At 40.7% G+C, this 13,473-nt stretch overlaps 1 protein-coding gene across 8 annotated transcripts in view; it reads right to left on the reverse strand.

Annotated features, from left to right (window-relative positions):
* Positions 1-13,473, reverse strand: part of PALM2AKAP2 (PALM2 and AKAP2 fusion) — a gene marked incomplete at its 3' end in the record, with an annotated part of 497,367 nt that overhangs the window by 196,432 nt on the left and 287,462 nt on the right. For 2 of the 8 annotated variants that reach the window (XM_082656005.1, XM_082656004.1), the window contains one exon: positions 5,754-6,493. The exons of the other annotated variants lie outside the window; for them this stretch is intronic. In XM_082656005.1, the coding sequence (XP_082512131.1) occupies positions 5,754-6,493 (740 nt within the window). Of the gene's footprint in view, positions 1-5,753; positions 6,494-13,473 lie in introns of those variants that run through there. 8 annotated transcript variants of the gene reach the window in all.

Genomic DNA, 13,473 nt, shown 5'->3' on the forward strand with positions numbered 1-13,473 from the left:
GCTTTTTCAAGCTATGCCAATTGTGCTTAAAAATATGCTCCCAGACCCAGGTAGGGGGGTCCACAAGTTCACCTCCCTTACAGTGGGAAGGACTGCAGGAGGTCACACATTGCATGAAGCCCACCCCAGGAATGTCAGAGTGGGACAGTGCAGGCTCAGAAGGGAATACAAGGAAGTATTTGGTTGGTAAACATGCAGAGGCAATGCCCAAGCTCTGCCTACTTTATTCCACCTGGGCCAGACCTGCAAGGTTCTGCCTCAGGCTCCTGGGATGAAATTCACAGCTCTGAAGAGGGCTGGGTAGGGGTGGGGAAGAGAATGTTGTGTTCATACAGCTTTGGAATACAAACTGTGATTCTGAAAGGATAGAAAAGAACATAAACAGCGATGCTAAGGCAAACTTTCAAATGGCACATCAGAACTCTTTTTTTTTTTTGTCATTCGTTTTGTTAACATCACAAGGCAGATACATTCTGTAAACATATATACCATACAGTACGTTAACCATAGGGGGGGAAAGAAAAAGCCACCCTGTCATTCTTTTCTGTCTGTATTTTCTGTTCTTTTACTCCAGAAGGACTGCCTGAAGTCTAGAGGGAATTTTGTGGTTCATAAGATGTACTTTTCTTTTAATAAAAATGCAATGACTTGCAAAAAAATAGCCCCAGGTGACTAGTAAGAGGCAATATGGGGAGAAGGTGAACCTGTAGAAACTTAGAAAATAGTCACAAAATATTAAAAAGTCATTAATTTCAGGAAACATTTTGTTTCCCTGCTTAGTAAAAGAGAGCACTGAAAAATTTTTACAAAAGTTAAGGCTGTCCAGATCTTTGATGCAGAAAGTTTGTGGTTCCCCAAAGATATATATTATATTTTCACACTGAAAGCAAGTTTTTCTGTGCTACAGTGCCGACCTTTTTATTTTAGACTGGAGAGGAGAGGGGACACAGAGGCCTATTTAAGTCATATAAAAATTAAGGGGTAGGGGATGAGGTTGGTCTAAGGATCCCCAGGGAGACTGCTCTTTGAAACGTCCAGGATGTAATCTTTATTCTAGCCTTTTCTACATTCAAATAGTAAGTATTTTGGTTTTAAAATGGAGATTTTTATCATGTGGTTTGCTGAAGCTATGAAAATAGAGACACATAACAGCATCGCGCTCCTCATACGAGATGGATTTTTCTTTTTCCCTAGAAAATGCGGGGAAGTTTTCCTGATTAGACCAGAAGAGGTCTACACAATGAAGGCGAACTGGCAGCAGGAATCCCAGATGCCATCTTGTGCATTACTTGGAGATGTTTTGCGATATATACCATCACTCCGTGTACCTGCTGGGTTGTACTATCCAACAGGACAAGAGATACCTTCTGGCTCTATCCTAATCGGTGGAGCGACATATACCTTGATTATCAACTGAGGAGCTTCTAAAAGACTGCATATTTACACAGTTTCTGAAACTTTTAACTATGCTGAGAACTCATGGTATCAATAATGAAGGTACATGTCGCGAAAGTACAACATAAAACTGCTCTCGCCTTGGAATGGTTTTTGTTGTAAACAAAATAACACTGCAGGAGATGAGAATATTCCCACAAGGAATGGGCCCTTTGGTGGATTAAACTCCACAAGTGGGTCTGGTGACAAACAGAGATGGCTGAGCTTCTAGATTTTAAGTAAGAACAAAAGAAATCCTCCGTGCATATTCTGTCTATGTTCATCTGTGTTTTACATTGACAGGGTTAGTTTCTTAAAAAGGAAGAACTTGTTTAGTGGTTCAGTTTTTGCCTCTATCGCCATATTCCCGCCACCTCTTTTGCTACCCACTGGTTCACTGGCATTAAATAAATGGTGTTTGTCAAGGACGTTCTGTGGTCCCTTGAAATGATATTCTGCAGGAAGTGAAAAGAAATAAGCTGTTTTCAGACTTGGCCTCAACATTTTGCTCCAGAGACGATATCGTAACTCTAGGAAATTATATAGAGATGGTTTCCCCCTTTTATAAAAACTCGCCCCTAACCAAAATAAAAAGCCTCCTTGCATGTAGGAAAAACATTTATCCCCAGAAAGTAAAATGGACTAGGTGGGAATCTGAAGCAGATAACGTGTCATTAACATTTCAGAAAGAGTCAAAGCAAATGAACTCTAGCATTTGAGTTTTCTGAAAGCCTTTGAATAATTTTAGGAAACCATGTTTGGGGTTTACCCAGAAAAGAATTCCCTAGCCCCTCGTCCTCTCTACTGCCAATATTGAGTGATGTCGCTGGACACTGTCAAATCACCTTTAGAGGCAAATGATTTTGCTTACATAAGGAACATAATATAATTGTGGATAAACGAGGCACAAGGTAAAAAAAGAAAACCCCTTAATTTTGTCCTACTGCACATCAAAGAGAAAAAAAAAAGTCAAGGGTATACAAGTCATCAAGATTTTTCAGGATATCTAAGGTTTATCATTTTAACTCTTAAAGGAGCTTTAACTCCATGCCATTGAGAACCTGTTTTAAGCAAATGCAGTGACCCTCTTTTCCCTCTTTCTCCTCTTTCCATTTAAAGGGTTCTGAGTATATGATTTGAAAAGAAAGTCCAACTAACCATGAGCTCAAAAATGATCATGGTTTTGCAGCTTTATTACTGATTCTCTGATTAGTCTGGTGATGTAAGTCAATACCCTGTATTTCTGAAGGGCGTGATACCATACATAATAAAGTGTTTACAGAGACAATGCCAGTACCAGCAGGGAAGGCAGAATCTTCACAATCACAACTCTGTTTATATTTTCACTATGAAGGGTAGTTCCTTTTCTCTGTAGATGGGATTATAGGTCTCATCCCGTAAAAGCACTGGCTGAAGCTGAACCTCCCACTGCAATAGGAAAATGAGGCAAGCTATACAAACACATACGCCATATTCAAACACACCTTCGTTTACTGTGGCCACACATCATTTTAATAAACGTAACACATCTTACTTGAAAAACCATTTAAATGATAAGCTTTACCAGTAAAAGTAGAGAGAGAACTCTCACAAAATTTGCTAATCCCTATACTAATTATTGATAAATGAGAGCGCATATTATCATTGGTCTTTTAAATCTCACGTGTGGTTTTGTAGTGAGAGGTAAAGACCATTTTATACATGAGAAACTAACTCACTGATGGAAGTGTAAGTCAGGGAATGATCTGTCCTGAAAGACCCTGCTTCTGTTTATCAAAAGTACGCCCAAGGCTAAATTCTATCATTCCACTCACTAACTGTGCTTTTAAAAACAAACTGAATAGTCTTTTCATCCCCAAATGAGTAAAAATAGGATAAGCTCTGGGAAACTTTTAGATTGTTTCTTTCTAAATAAATTATTAAAATCAGAGATTGTCCAAAACATTGAAGCTGCTTTCTTTTTCGCTGTAAATAGGTTTCTCTGGAATGTCTTCTTCTTCTTTTTTTTTTAACCTTTAAATGATGCTAAAATGACCATTTGCTGAGGAGCATGAAGCTGAAAGTTTATAGGCAGCAAAACCAGATATTATTTCTAGATAATAGAACAGTTTTATTCAAAAAAAGCTTCTTTGCTGAACCTGAGATTTAGAGATAATTCCCTCAGCTGTTCAAAACCAAGCCATGGATGGAATCATCTTAGAAAGTAGAACTTAGCTTGTTATTTTTTTCCTTCTTTAACTTTTTTTGGTTTATATATTGGTGATAAAACGACTTACTTTGTGCTCGTTAAAAATGTAATTATTTGGGAAAGATTAACTTTGAAAATTAAAAAATATTGTTTTCCCCCCTTTTAATTGGAATAAATATAAGTTCAAGCTAAAAAATTAAAAATAATAATAGATTTAGCACTAAGATAGCTATTTAGGACAAATTGAGTTGGTTCTGTAATAAAATTCTCTTAAAGGTTGCCTTACTTTTCCCTCATCTACTTTCCACAGAAGTTAAACTTGATGTAGTACATCTTACCATATGTTTTTCGAAACTAGGTTCTACGGAACGTAGATAATTTTGTGAATTATCTGCAATAATGCTCTGAACATTTGGGCAAAAAACTTAAAAGATATCTCTGTTTTAAAATCAATTCAGGGCTTCCCTGGTGGCGCAGTGGTTGAGAGTCCGCCTGCTGATGTAACGGACACGGGTTCGTGCCCCCGTAGGGAAGATCCCACATGCCGCGGAGCGGCTGGGCCCGTGAGCCATGGCCGCTGAGCCTGTGCGTCCGGAGCCTGTGCTCCGCAACGGGAGAGGCCACAACAGTGAGAGGCCCGTGTACCGCAAAAAATAAAAAAAATCAATTCAAATGTTACAGCTTTATTTCATTACTCTATTATTATTTTACTATATTGCTTCCCTTTGGTTTTATTATACCTGTGGCTCTTTGCTTTGGGGCAATGCTAAGAATTGTTCATTGTGTTCTAGATAAAAACCATCCTTTGATGTTCTGGAATCTTCAGAAGTTGAAGAAACAATGCTTGAAGAAGCTCAGCTATGTGCCACTCACTTAATCAGTATTTGTGGAACGAATTAAAATACTTAAGGTGAGAAGATAGGTCTTTCTTCATCTTTTAAACATTTTTTACATTTTAAAGTTTAATTCTGTGGGGTGGGTAAACCTACATGGTGATGATACGCGAAATATTCTCTTTCTCATGGGGACACAAAGAAAAGAGTCCAGATGGAAGGCTCTGGAATCAATGGGGCAGGTGAGATGAAGAGTTAATTCAGGAACAGCACCGTCCACAATGGAGCGGAAGCATCACAGCAACCACTGTAGGTCAGAAGGACTGTTTTAGAAATATGGTCACTATAGAGAAACTCCTCAAAATGACCCCTTCGTTGAAAACAGATGAACATGATCAGAAAAATCCGTGAAAAAGAAAACAATATAAAAATTTACACTCTTTTTTTTTAGAGAATAGAAGCAAGGCTCATGGGTTCGCCTAACTTTGGAGATCACAGCTGATGCTCAAAACAATGCTTGTTTCATGTCCTTAGAAAGTTAAAAATGGTGCTTCTTATATAAAGGGTCCATCAGTTAAGTCATAGAAAGAGAGACAGCTGCTGATGGGCAGGTTATGGAATCAGTCCCTACAATTCAGTTATGACAAGCACTGGGTTCTCTTCTTTTACATCAGTTTCATTTGTTTTAACAGAAAGCCAGAGATGCACAATACTGTAACCTGGAAGCTTATATAAGGCAGCAGAAAGCATCACCCTAGACTGGACAGACTAAGTAAGGTCTACTTTTGGCTACACTAGCAACTGGCTAGAGCCCATAGCATTTTGCCACATGAGATATAAAAGCAAGGATCCACAGCGAGGGAGGCAAGTGAGAAATCAGTGACGTGGTGATGTGTGACTACATGATAGGAACACACGACAAAATGAAACCCCCGATGCCCATGGATTCAATTCCAGTCAAGTGAATTAAGGCTACTAGATCACTGGCTGCTAGGAAGAGTCCATTCCAATCGAGCAGTAAGGAACCGATTCCCTCTTGAAGACACAAGGAAAGGTTTAGAGGAAAAGCAAGTTCTTGGAAAGAGTGAAGCACACACATGCACGTTGTCTCTGAGCTGAGGAAACTGGAGAAAAAAAAACGAAAGGGAAAAAAATAAGAGGGATCAAAGCAATCCAACTGCAAGGCAAGGCAGGTGTTTGCTTCCAGTTCACAGTATCGCAGTTAGTGGTACAGGGAGATCTACGTAAGTGGTGGAGAGCACAAAGGCTGCCCAGAAGAAAAGGGAAGAAAGAAGTGGTCACATGACAACACAGCATTGACAGCGCTTTTTCTTTTGGGTACCTGGGGCTGGCTCCGTGGCCAGGCTTTCTTCCTTCCCTTCGGGGGATGAGGGCTCTGTGGTGTCTGAGACGGGTCTCCCGGACACCAGCTCAGCTGCGTTCCCATCAATAGTGGACACATCTGTCACCGTCTTCTCCCTCAATGACTTCTCATCGTCTTCATCAATGAGGACCAACTCAGCCTTGATGGTTTCATCATAGCCTAGCACCTTCTTCGTCTCTTCTTCATCCTCGATATTTTGGTAGCCCATGAAAATCATGGTGACGGGCTGATCCAAGTTTGCCTCCGGCCCTTCAGTGCTGGGGGCTGGAGCCTGCTGCCCTGGGTTCCCAGAAGTATGATCTTTCCTAGACTTATGGACCATTTCTAACTTGGCTTCTTTGCAGAGCATATGTTCCTTAGGGTGGCTGAGGCTCCCATCTGCAACCACAGTCCTTTCTGACACGTACCCTCCTCTTAAGCTTGATTGTCCAGCCTTCTGAATAAGCTCTTCTACATCCTTTGAGCTTAATTTGTGCACTCCGTTTTCTACTATGGTGCCTCCTGAGTGCACCTCATACACTACTTTGGTACCATCATCAAAGACTTTGACTCCTCTCTGATGGACCCCCTCTGGGCCAATGGTGGATGTAGAGAGAATCTTGGTCTCTCCTGTTTGTTTGTCTTTCTCCACATTAATTTCCATGGCGTACACAGCTTGAATGAAAACAAGAGAAAGGAAGTGCATGTTACAACAAAAAAAGCCAGTGAATGGTTAATTGCCAAACAGACAAAAAAAAAGGTGCTGTGCCCTTTCTAGTCTAACTGCCAAGCATCTTGAGTGTTAGAGTGAGTGCACTGTGGACAGAGGTGGTTATATATGTGTTTTAACACAGCAGCTAAATGCACTGGGAAGACACATGTACAGAGTTACCATATCTCAATGGCACTCACACTTCCCAGGAAGATGAGCTAAAATAAGGCCACGAGCGACTGCTGAGATCCAGTGCGACACATTACAGGGAGGCTGTAACATGCAAGTTTACCTTGATCGTGAGCATACCTTAGGCTTACAGACAATTTTAAAGCCCTTGGTTAAGATGTAACCTAGTTCCAAAATCTTAAATCTCTTTTAAAAATTCTTTTACAGAGTGTTCTACTGCTCTTTAGACACTTCCCTTTTCTGTAACGAAGATTACACAAAGGATTTTGCAGGTGGTACATAGCCATCCTCTACTGTACTCTAAAAGGGGATATTTATAAAAATTGAAAGCTATGAAAGGAGTCAGATTATATGCTCTGTAAGCTTCAGTCACTTTGTTAGGTTTCTAAGATAAGAACTAGAAAAAGAACAGACTAGAGGTGGCGTCAACCCACGACACTGCAATTTGAGGACTATACTCACAGAAAGCCTCTTTCTTCCCCCATGCACGCACTGCCAAGTCCTCGAGATTCTGCCCCATACCTCCTTCCCACCTGCCGCCTTCTTTCTGTTCTACTGCCACCACTCAATCTGAGACACTACTTCCTCTTCCCTAGATATCACGAGAGCTTCCTACATGGAAGCTTCCTACATCGGACCTTCCCAGGTCCAATCTTGGCCTCTCCAACTCATCTCAAATCCTGCTGCTGGTCTGAGCTTCCTAAGAACCAGCTCTTTCCTGTCCTGTAGACTTACATGACACTCCATAATTTCAAATCTATTACCTCAGAGACTCCCTGTGAGGCACATGGCCTGGATGGGAGGGAACTGGGCCTCAGACCCACTGAGCCAACTGTCCCCAGACACCCTTTCCCTGAATGACCCACAGATACATCAAACTCTACAGCTGCAAAACTGAATCCATCTTCTCTCAAAACTCCCCCGTAGTCTTGGTATGAAGTAACACCAGCTCCACTACCTAGTCTTTCAAGCGAGAAGCCTCAGAATCATACCTGATTTTTCCTTTTCTTCCTAATTACCCAGAGTCAAACAACTGCTGAGACTAATTCTATTTCAGATCCATCCCCATGCATCTCCTCACCACTATCTCTATCACTACTGCCTTAGACCAGGCCCTCTTTGGCACAATTACCTGTGTTCGATTTTTAACTGCTACTTCTGTCTTTTCATCGCCAGTGGGCCAAAGACAGCTGAGGCCCCGTTTTGCATGGCCAGAGGAGCAAAGAATGGTCTTGACATTAAAAAAAAAAAAAAAAAAAACAAGTTAAAAAAAAAGGAAGGAGGGAAAGAACTTAAGAAAGAGAAAAGGAAAGAAAGAATTTAAGAGAAAAGGAAAAAAAAAGATATGCAACAGAGACCATACGTGGTCCACAAAGTCTAAAATATTTATGATCTGGCCCTTTACAGAAAAAGTCAGCTGATCCCTGCTAGCCTAGACTCCACCCTGCCCACAGAGCTACCTTACTTACAAACCTTCTGTTGGCTCCTGTGTCTGCAGAGGGTAAACACCAAACTCCTTAGCTTGGCATGTGATTACCTTTGGCATTTATCTGCAATCTTCCTTTCTTGTCTTGTCTTGCGGCCCCTCTCATTCCACATACACTCCGGCCATAACAAAGTTCTCACTATTCCCAAGACATCCCCCCATTACTCATCCCTGTGCCTGCTGTCCCTCTGCCTAGAGTGCCTTTTGTCCCTCCTCCACTGGCAGACCCTAGAGTCCCATGTCACACCTCTGCTGATCATGGCCGTTGAGTCCCTACCTCTTTCTGAAGAACTACAAGTTCCCCAACTGTGTTAAAAAGATCCAAACTATCTTTCCAATCACATATTTCATTGCTTCCTTTCCCTCTAGAGCGACCAAAAAACACCATCTCACACCTAACATTTCCTGATTTTAAGATTCCCTTCTCTTGAAAAGTCCTTCTTTTGAGTTTCTTTATATTCAAATATGACTCATCCATCGATGCCCAGGTCAACAGCGCCCTCTTCCATGCGCTTTCTTTGATCGTCCCATCTCTAAGTCATCCCTCTCTTCTCAAGATTCGCTGAACACTTCTTCTAAACCTCTCTGAAGGCACTTAACACTTTCCATGCAGTAATATAATTATCTGTGGGAATGTTTTATTAGCTCCATAGATTCTTAGGATTCTTGAAGGCTAGTTTTTTGCCTGACATCTTTCTATGATTCCCCCTCCCTCCCAACACCTACCTTAGAACCTTTTGTAGAAAAGGTACCTGCTATACATACCTGTGTAACAGTTGCTACTAACTGAGAAGTCTAACTTGTTGTTTTAATCTAGTCACAAGTACTTTATATAATTTGACACCAATGAAAAGGTACACACAGTGATTAATGTTTGTACTGGTTAAAAAAAATAGCCAACAGTATTATTCCATCTGCTTGTGTAATAAGATACAATCTGATCACGGTTAACACTTAACTAAAAAGATTTGAAGGAAAATCCAATGCTCGATTTTTCATTGTGTGTGTTTTGAAAGTTTCACTTGCTCAGCACAAAGATGTTGAGTTTCCTTAAGTGACACAATGGGAGGCCAACCAATATTTGTCATAAAGGTACATGAGATCACACAATGACGGTGATATCAAGAGAAATATCTGTTTCTGTTATTTCCTGATTTTCCACAAAATGTGTTAGCAAAGAAATAGAATAGGTATTTAAAATTTTGCAGGGGCTCCAAAAGCCCGTTCTTTAAATATTACATTTATATTAAAAAGCACAATTTGGGGTTAAAATCTTATGTCCTATCACTATTAACACACTCACGGGACATATTTATAAATAAGAAAGGTAATGATGATTGTCAGTTATAGATACAACACCGCAAACATCCAGTAATATATGAACCAAATGATATATTGAGCTGCAATCAATACAGAGTATGGAATAAAATATTTCTATTTTTATGTCCATATCTGATAGGATACAAATTATGAACATGGGAATCTTTAGGGCTGTCCCTCTCTCACTCTGCCCACCAATGAGAATGCTGTCATTTTTGGTCCAATTTTCCCTTTTCTGCCATTATAATCCCCAACCTCATCTGGTCCTTGCCTGTTCCTAGAATCAGAGACTGGATTGAAAGGAGGGATGACGAGAAGGTCTTTGCTAGAACGGTTAAGTAGATCCATACAATAAAGAGTTGAGAAAGAAGGAGTTGGATGGAAGAGACAGTGAAAACTGTGTGGGAGAAAGACAGGGAAGGAACATTCTGTGGCCGTGGATGATGCTTTGGAGAATTATATGTGGATGGAAGTAAAGGGAACATAAGTGCTTCTGGGTGGAGATGTGAATTGGATCCCTTTTAATATCCTTCAGGAAATATAGGTAAAGAGCAGAGTTTCTTTTTAGTGGGTTTTCTTTTTTTTGTCTGTGATTTTAAGCTGTATTTTGTTAAGTGTGACATGGCTCTGGAACTGAACCACAAGTGGCATGGATTCATTAGGGTTACAGATTAATAGTTATATTTATATGTTATACACTGTTCTTTCAGTATTTCTAGAATCTGAGAGCAGAACACTTGAAGACATTTTTATAATAAAAGAAACCTAGATATGTTATGCCATAAAAGACAACATCCATATGTATTTTTTTTCCCCAGATAAGATGTTGGGCTTCAAAGGAACCACATATTTTTAGCAGGTTTCTTCAGGTTTGGTCTCACATACCTTGTCTGCCTTCACTCTCTTCTCTAGTAAGGGGGAGCCAGGCAAACACTTCGAGAAGCTCTGGTTCACACAAAGGCAATATTTTTGTTTGTTTGTTTGTTTCCAGATTTATTGAGATATTGTTGACATATAACATATGTAAGTTTAAGATTTACAATGTGATGATTCGACATACATATATACTGCAAAATGATTACCAAAATAAGGTTAGTTAACCCATTCACCCCCTCACATAACTGCCATTTTTAGGGCTGATAACTTTAAACTTCTACTCTCTTAAGACAATACTTAGACTTTATGGATACATATATGAGAATGTTATTAGACATTCAGAAAACCACACAGGAAGTGTGAACATTTATCTTAAATGTGTTGTTTATGAATAAGTATTTCTATTTTGCTCCAGTTCTCAGCCAATAATATCCCAAATGTGAACGAGGGTGGATATGAACCAGTAGGAAAATAAGACTTACATTTTAAATTCAACATTTTGTTTACGAGGCATGCACACAATTTTTAAAACGCTTCTGCTTTTTACTCCTGCCAAGTAGCGTATACCAAAGACCTCTCCTCTCCCTTACATCATGCCCTCATCTCTAACCACAAAGAACACTCTGGAATCTGCCCTTTTCTTTGCTCAAGGCTCCCCATGCCACAGGTACACAGTGATGAGGATCGTTAAGGGCTTGTTATCTAAGCTCATCTTACTGAAAAAAAATGAGGAGGGTGGTACTGCTCAGGGGAGGAAACTTTCTGGGGAGCCCTTGAAAGAGATTTTGAAAGAGTCCCATGAACAAAAAGAAAAGTATTTGAGGAAGGACCAGGAGACAGAGAAAAAAGAAAGAAGACAGTCCAATGGACATCGCAATGATGGGATGACTGAAATTTGGAAGTACGTCTTTATAAAATGATATATTTGATTATCGCACCTGACACAAGTAAGGAGAGGGGGGCACCAACTGGCATGATTCCATTTCAGGATCGAGACAAGTGCACACAAGACAGGACTCTGCACTCTGTAAGGACAGTCACTTCCTTTGACTCACTGTGACCAGTGGGCAGAAGAATAAGGCTGAGGGTCCACGTGTAAAGTATAAAAAGACACGCCCCACTGTCATCAGTCAGTAAGATGGGAGGTGTCGGGGGAGGGAGAAAGATAGTAACTCTGAATTCCTATTCAAGTCACATCCCAATTTGGGGCCTCATTTTTCCCATTTGTACAATGAAGGGTATTTTTTTTTTTTAATTGAAGTATAGTTGATTTACAATGTTGTGTTAGTTTCGGGTGAACAGCAAAGTGATTCAGTTATACAAATACATATATATACATATACACACATATATGTGTGTGTGTGTGTATAAATATATATATATATATATATATATATGGTATCCAGCTTTGATATTCCATGGTGCCATGAACGGCCTGTGTGGCTTGTGAGTCAGGGACGTGTCAAGTACTAGACGAGGGTGACTGACAGCCAGACCAGGACCACCACCCAGCGGTGAGATCACCCCAATATAATGATCGTCAAGTAGCTGGCATTACACATGGAATGTGGAAGAGAAACAATACATATGCTTGGCTTATTGAATGAACATACACATGTACAGTCTTACCCCTTTGAGTATATGATTGTACATATACATGTATGTTCACTCCTTTTCTTGAGGTTGGAGATATAAAATTGGCATTGTGATGTCAATAACAATGAAAATGAGGACATTCATTCAGAGTGGACCCTCCCTCTCATCCCAGAGGGCAATCTCTAACTTCAAAGACCAGTAATCAAACATTTCTTCGAATCAACTGTTTTCCCAAGACACTGTGGTTTCAACAAAAATAAGTCAGCAAGGGCACGATGCTGAAGGACAACAAAGGCCAAAGCCGATTCTCATATCGATTTTGCTTCAGTCTTTTTGGTCAAGAAGGGCAGTTTTCAGCCTGAAAAGTGCCAGAAAGAAATTGCTAAGAGGTCATTGAAACCCAGATGAGTAGAGAAGACTGGAAAATGATAGGAAAAAGCACCCAGGGATACAAATGCTGTCAGTGCTTTCGGCCCTGGGCCCCAGTTCCCGTATCAATGAATTTGTCTCAAGGATTTTATATACCAGGAAAGGCGCTGGAGGCAGTGACTCAAAGTTCTGATTTTCAAACATGAGAAGGAAGGAATTCCATAAACTACATAGAAACAGCTTGACATCAGGGCTGGCTGAATTCTAGAGTTAATTTTCAAAGAGCAGAAGCTAGGCACATGAATCTCATTTTCTTTTTTCTTCAAGGTCTCTAGGCAGATTAGGCAAATGCCAGAGATACAGCATTTCTGGATCATCAGAAAGTCCCTATGTCCTTAAGCTGTCAAGGCAGAAACACGTGCCTTGAATATCAGGACGACTGCCAGAACTTGTCACTGGTTGAAGGGCCATGCCCCATAGGTGCCGCGTGAGGATTCCCAAGGGCCAGGAGATCCCTAACGGCGAGCTGCAGGCCTCTGACTTTGGTTCCAACTGTTCAACGTCTTTATCAGGGAAATGATGATAAATAATGCAAGTGTGCTTTTCAGATCTGAGACGATAATTAACTGAGAGGAAAAGTTAGTGTCTTCGGAGCCACAATCGCAAGCTGTAAAAACCCGGACAACAGAGAAGACAGTTTTCTCCTTTCAGAACTGTTAAACCCTTTATTCAAATGAAATCTAATGCAGAAATACAATATGGAAACACAAGCGCCGGGGAGCTGCTGTGCTTGAAATGGGAGAGAACACCAGGGACCTGACTGCCAAGTCCCCTCACCTCAAGCCCTCCCCACCTTCCGGAGGCTCCTCAGTGACCTCAGGCCCCCCGACACTCCCGAGGGACACTTTAACAAGGAGAAATTTAATAGTCATATGAAATCTCCCAAGGCCGACAGATGCATAGCTCATCCTTACTTTTGCCTCTTGAGATTAGAAATAGAGGATTTTGTGGGTTCTTCTGCACGTGATAAGGTGAAGCGGTATGTGTGCAGTTGTGGGGAACAGACCGCTCGTCGCCACTGAAATGGTTCTGGAGTGATGAGTCCAC

This window comes from Grampus griseus, assembly GCF_964374135.1.
Source record: "Grampus griseus genome assembly, chromosome: 6".
NCBI lineage: Eukaryota > Metazoa > Chordata > Mammalia > Artiodactyla > Delphinidae > Grampus > Grampus griseus.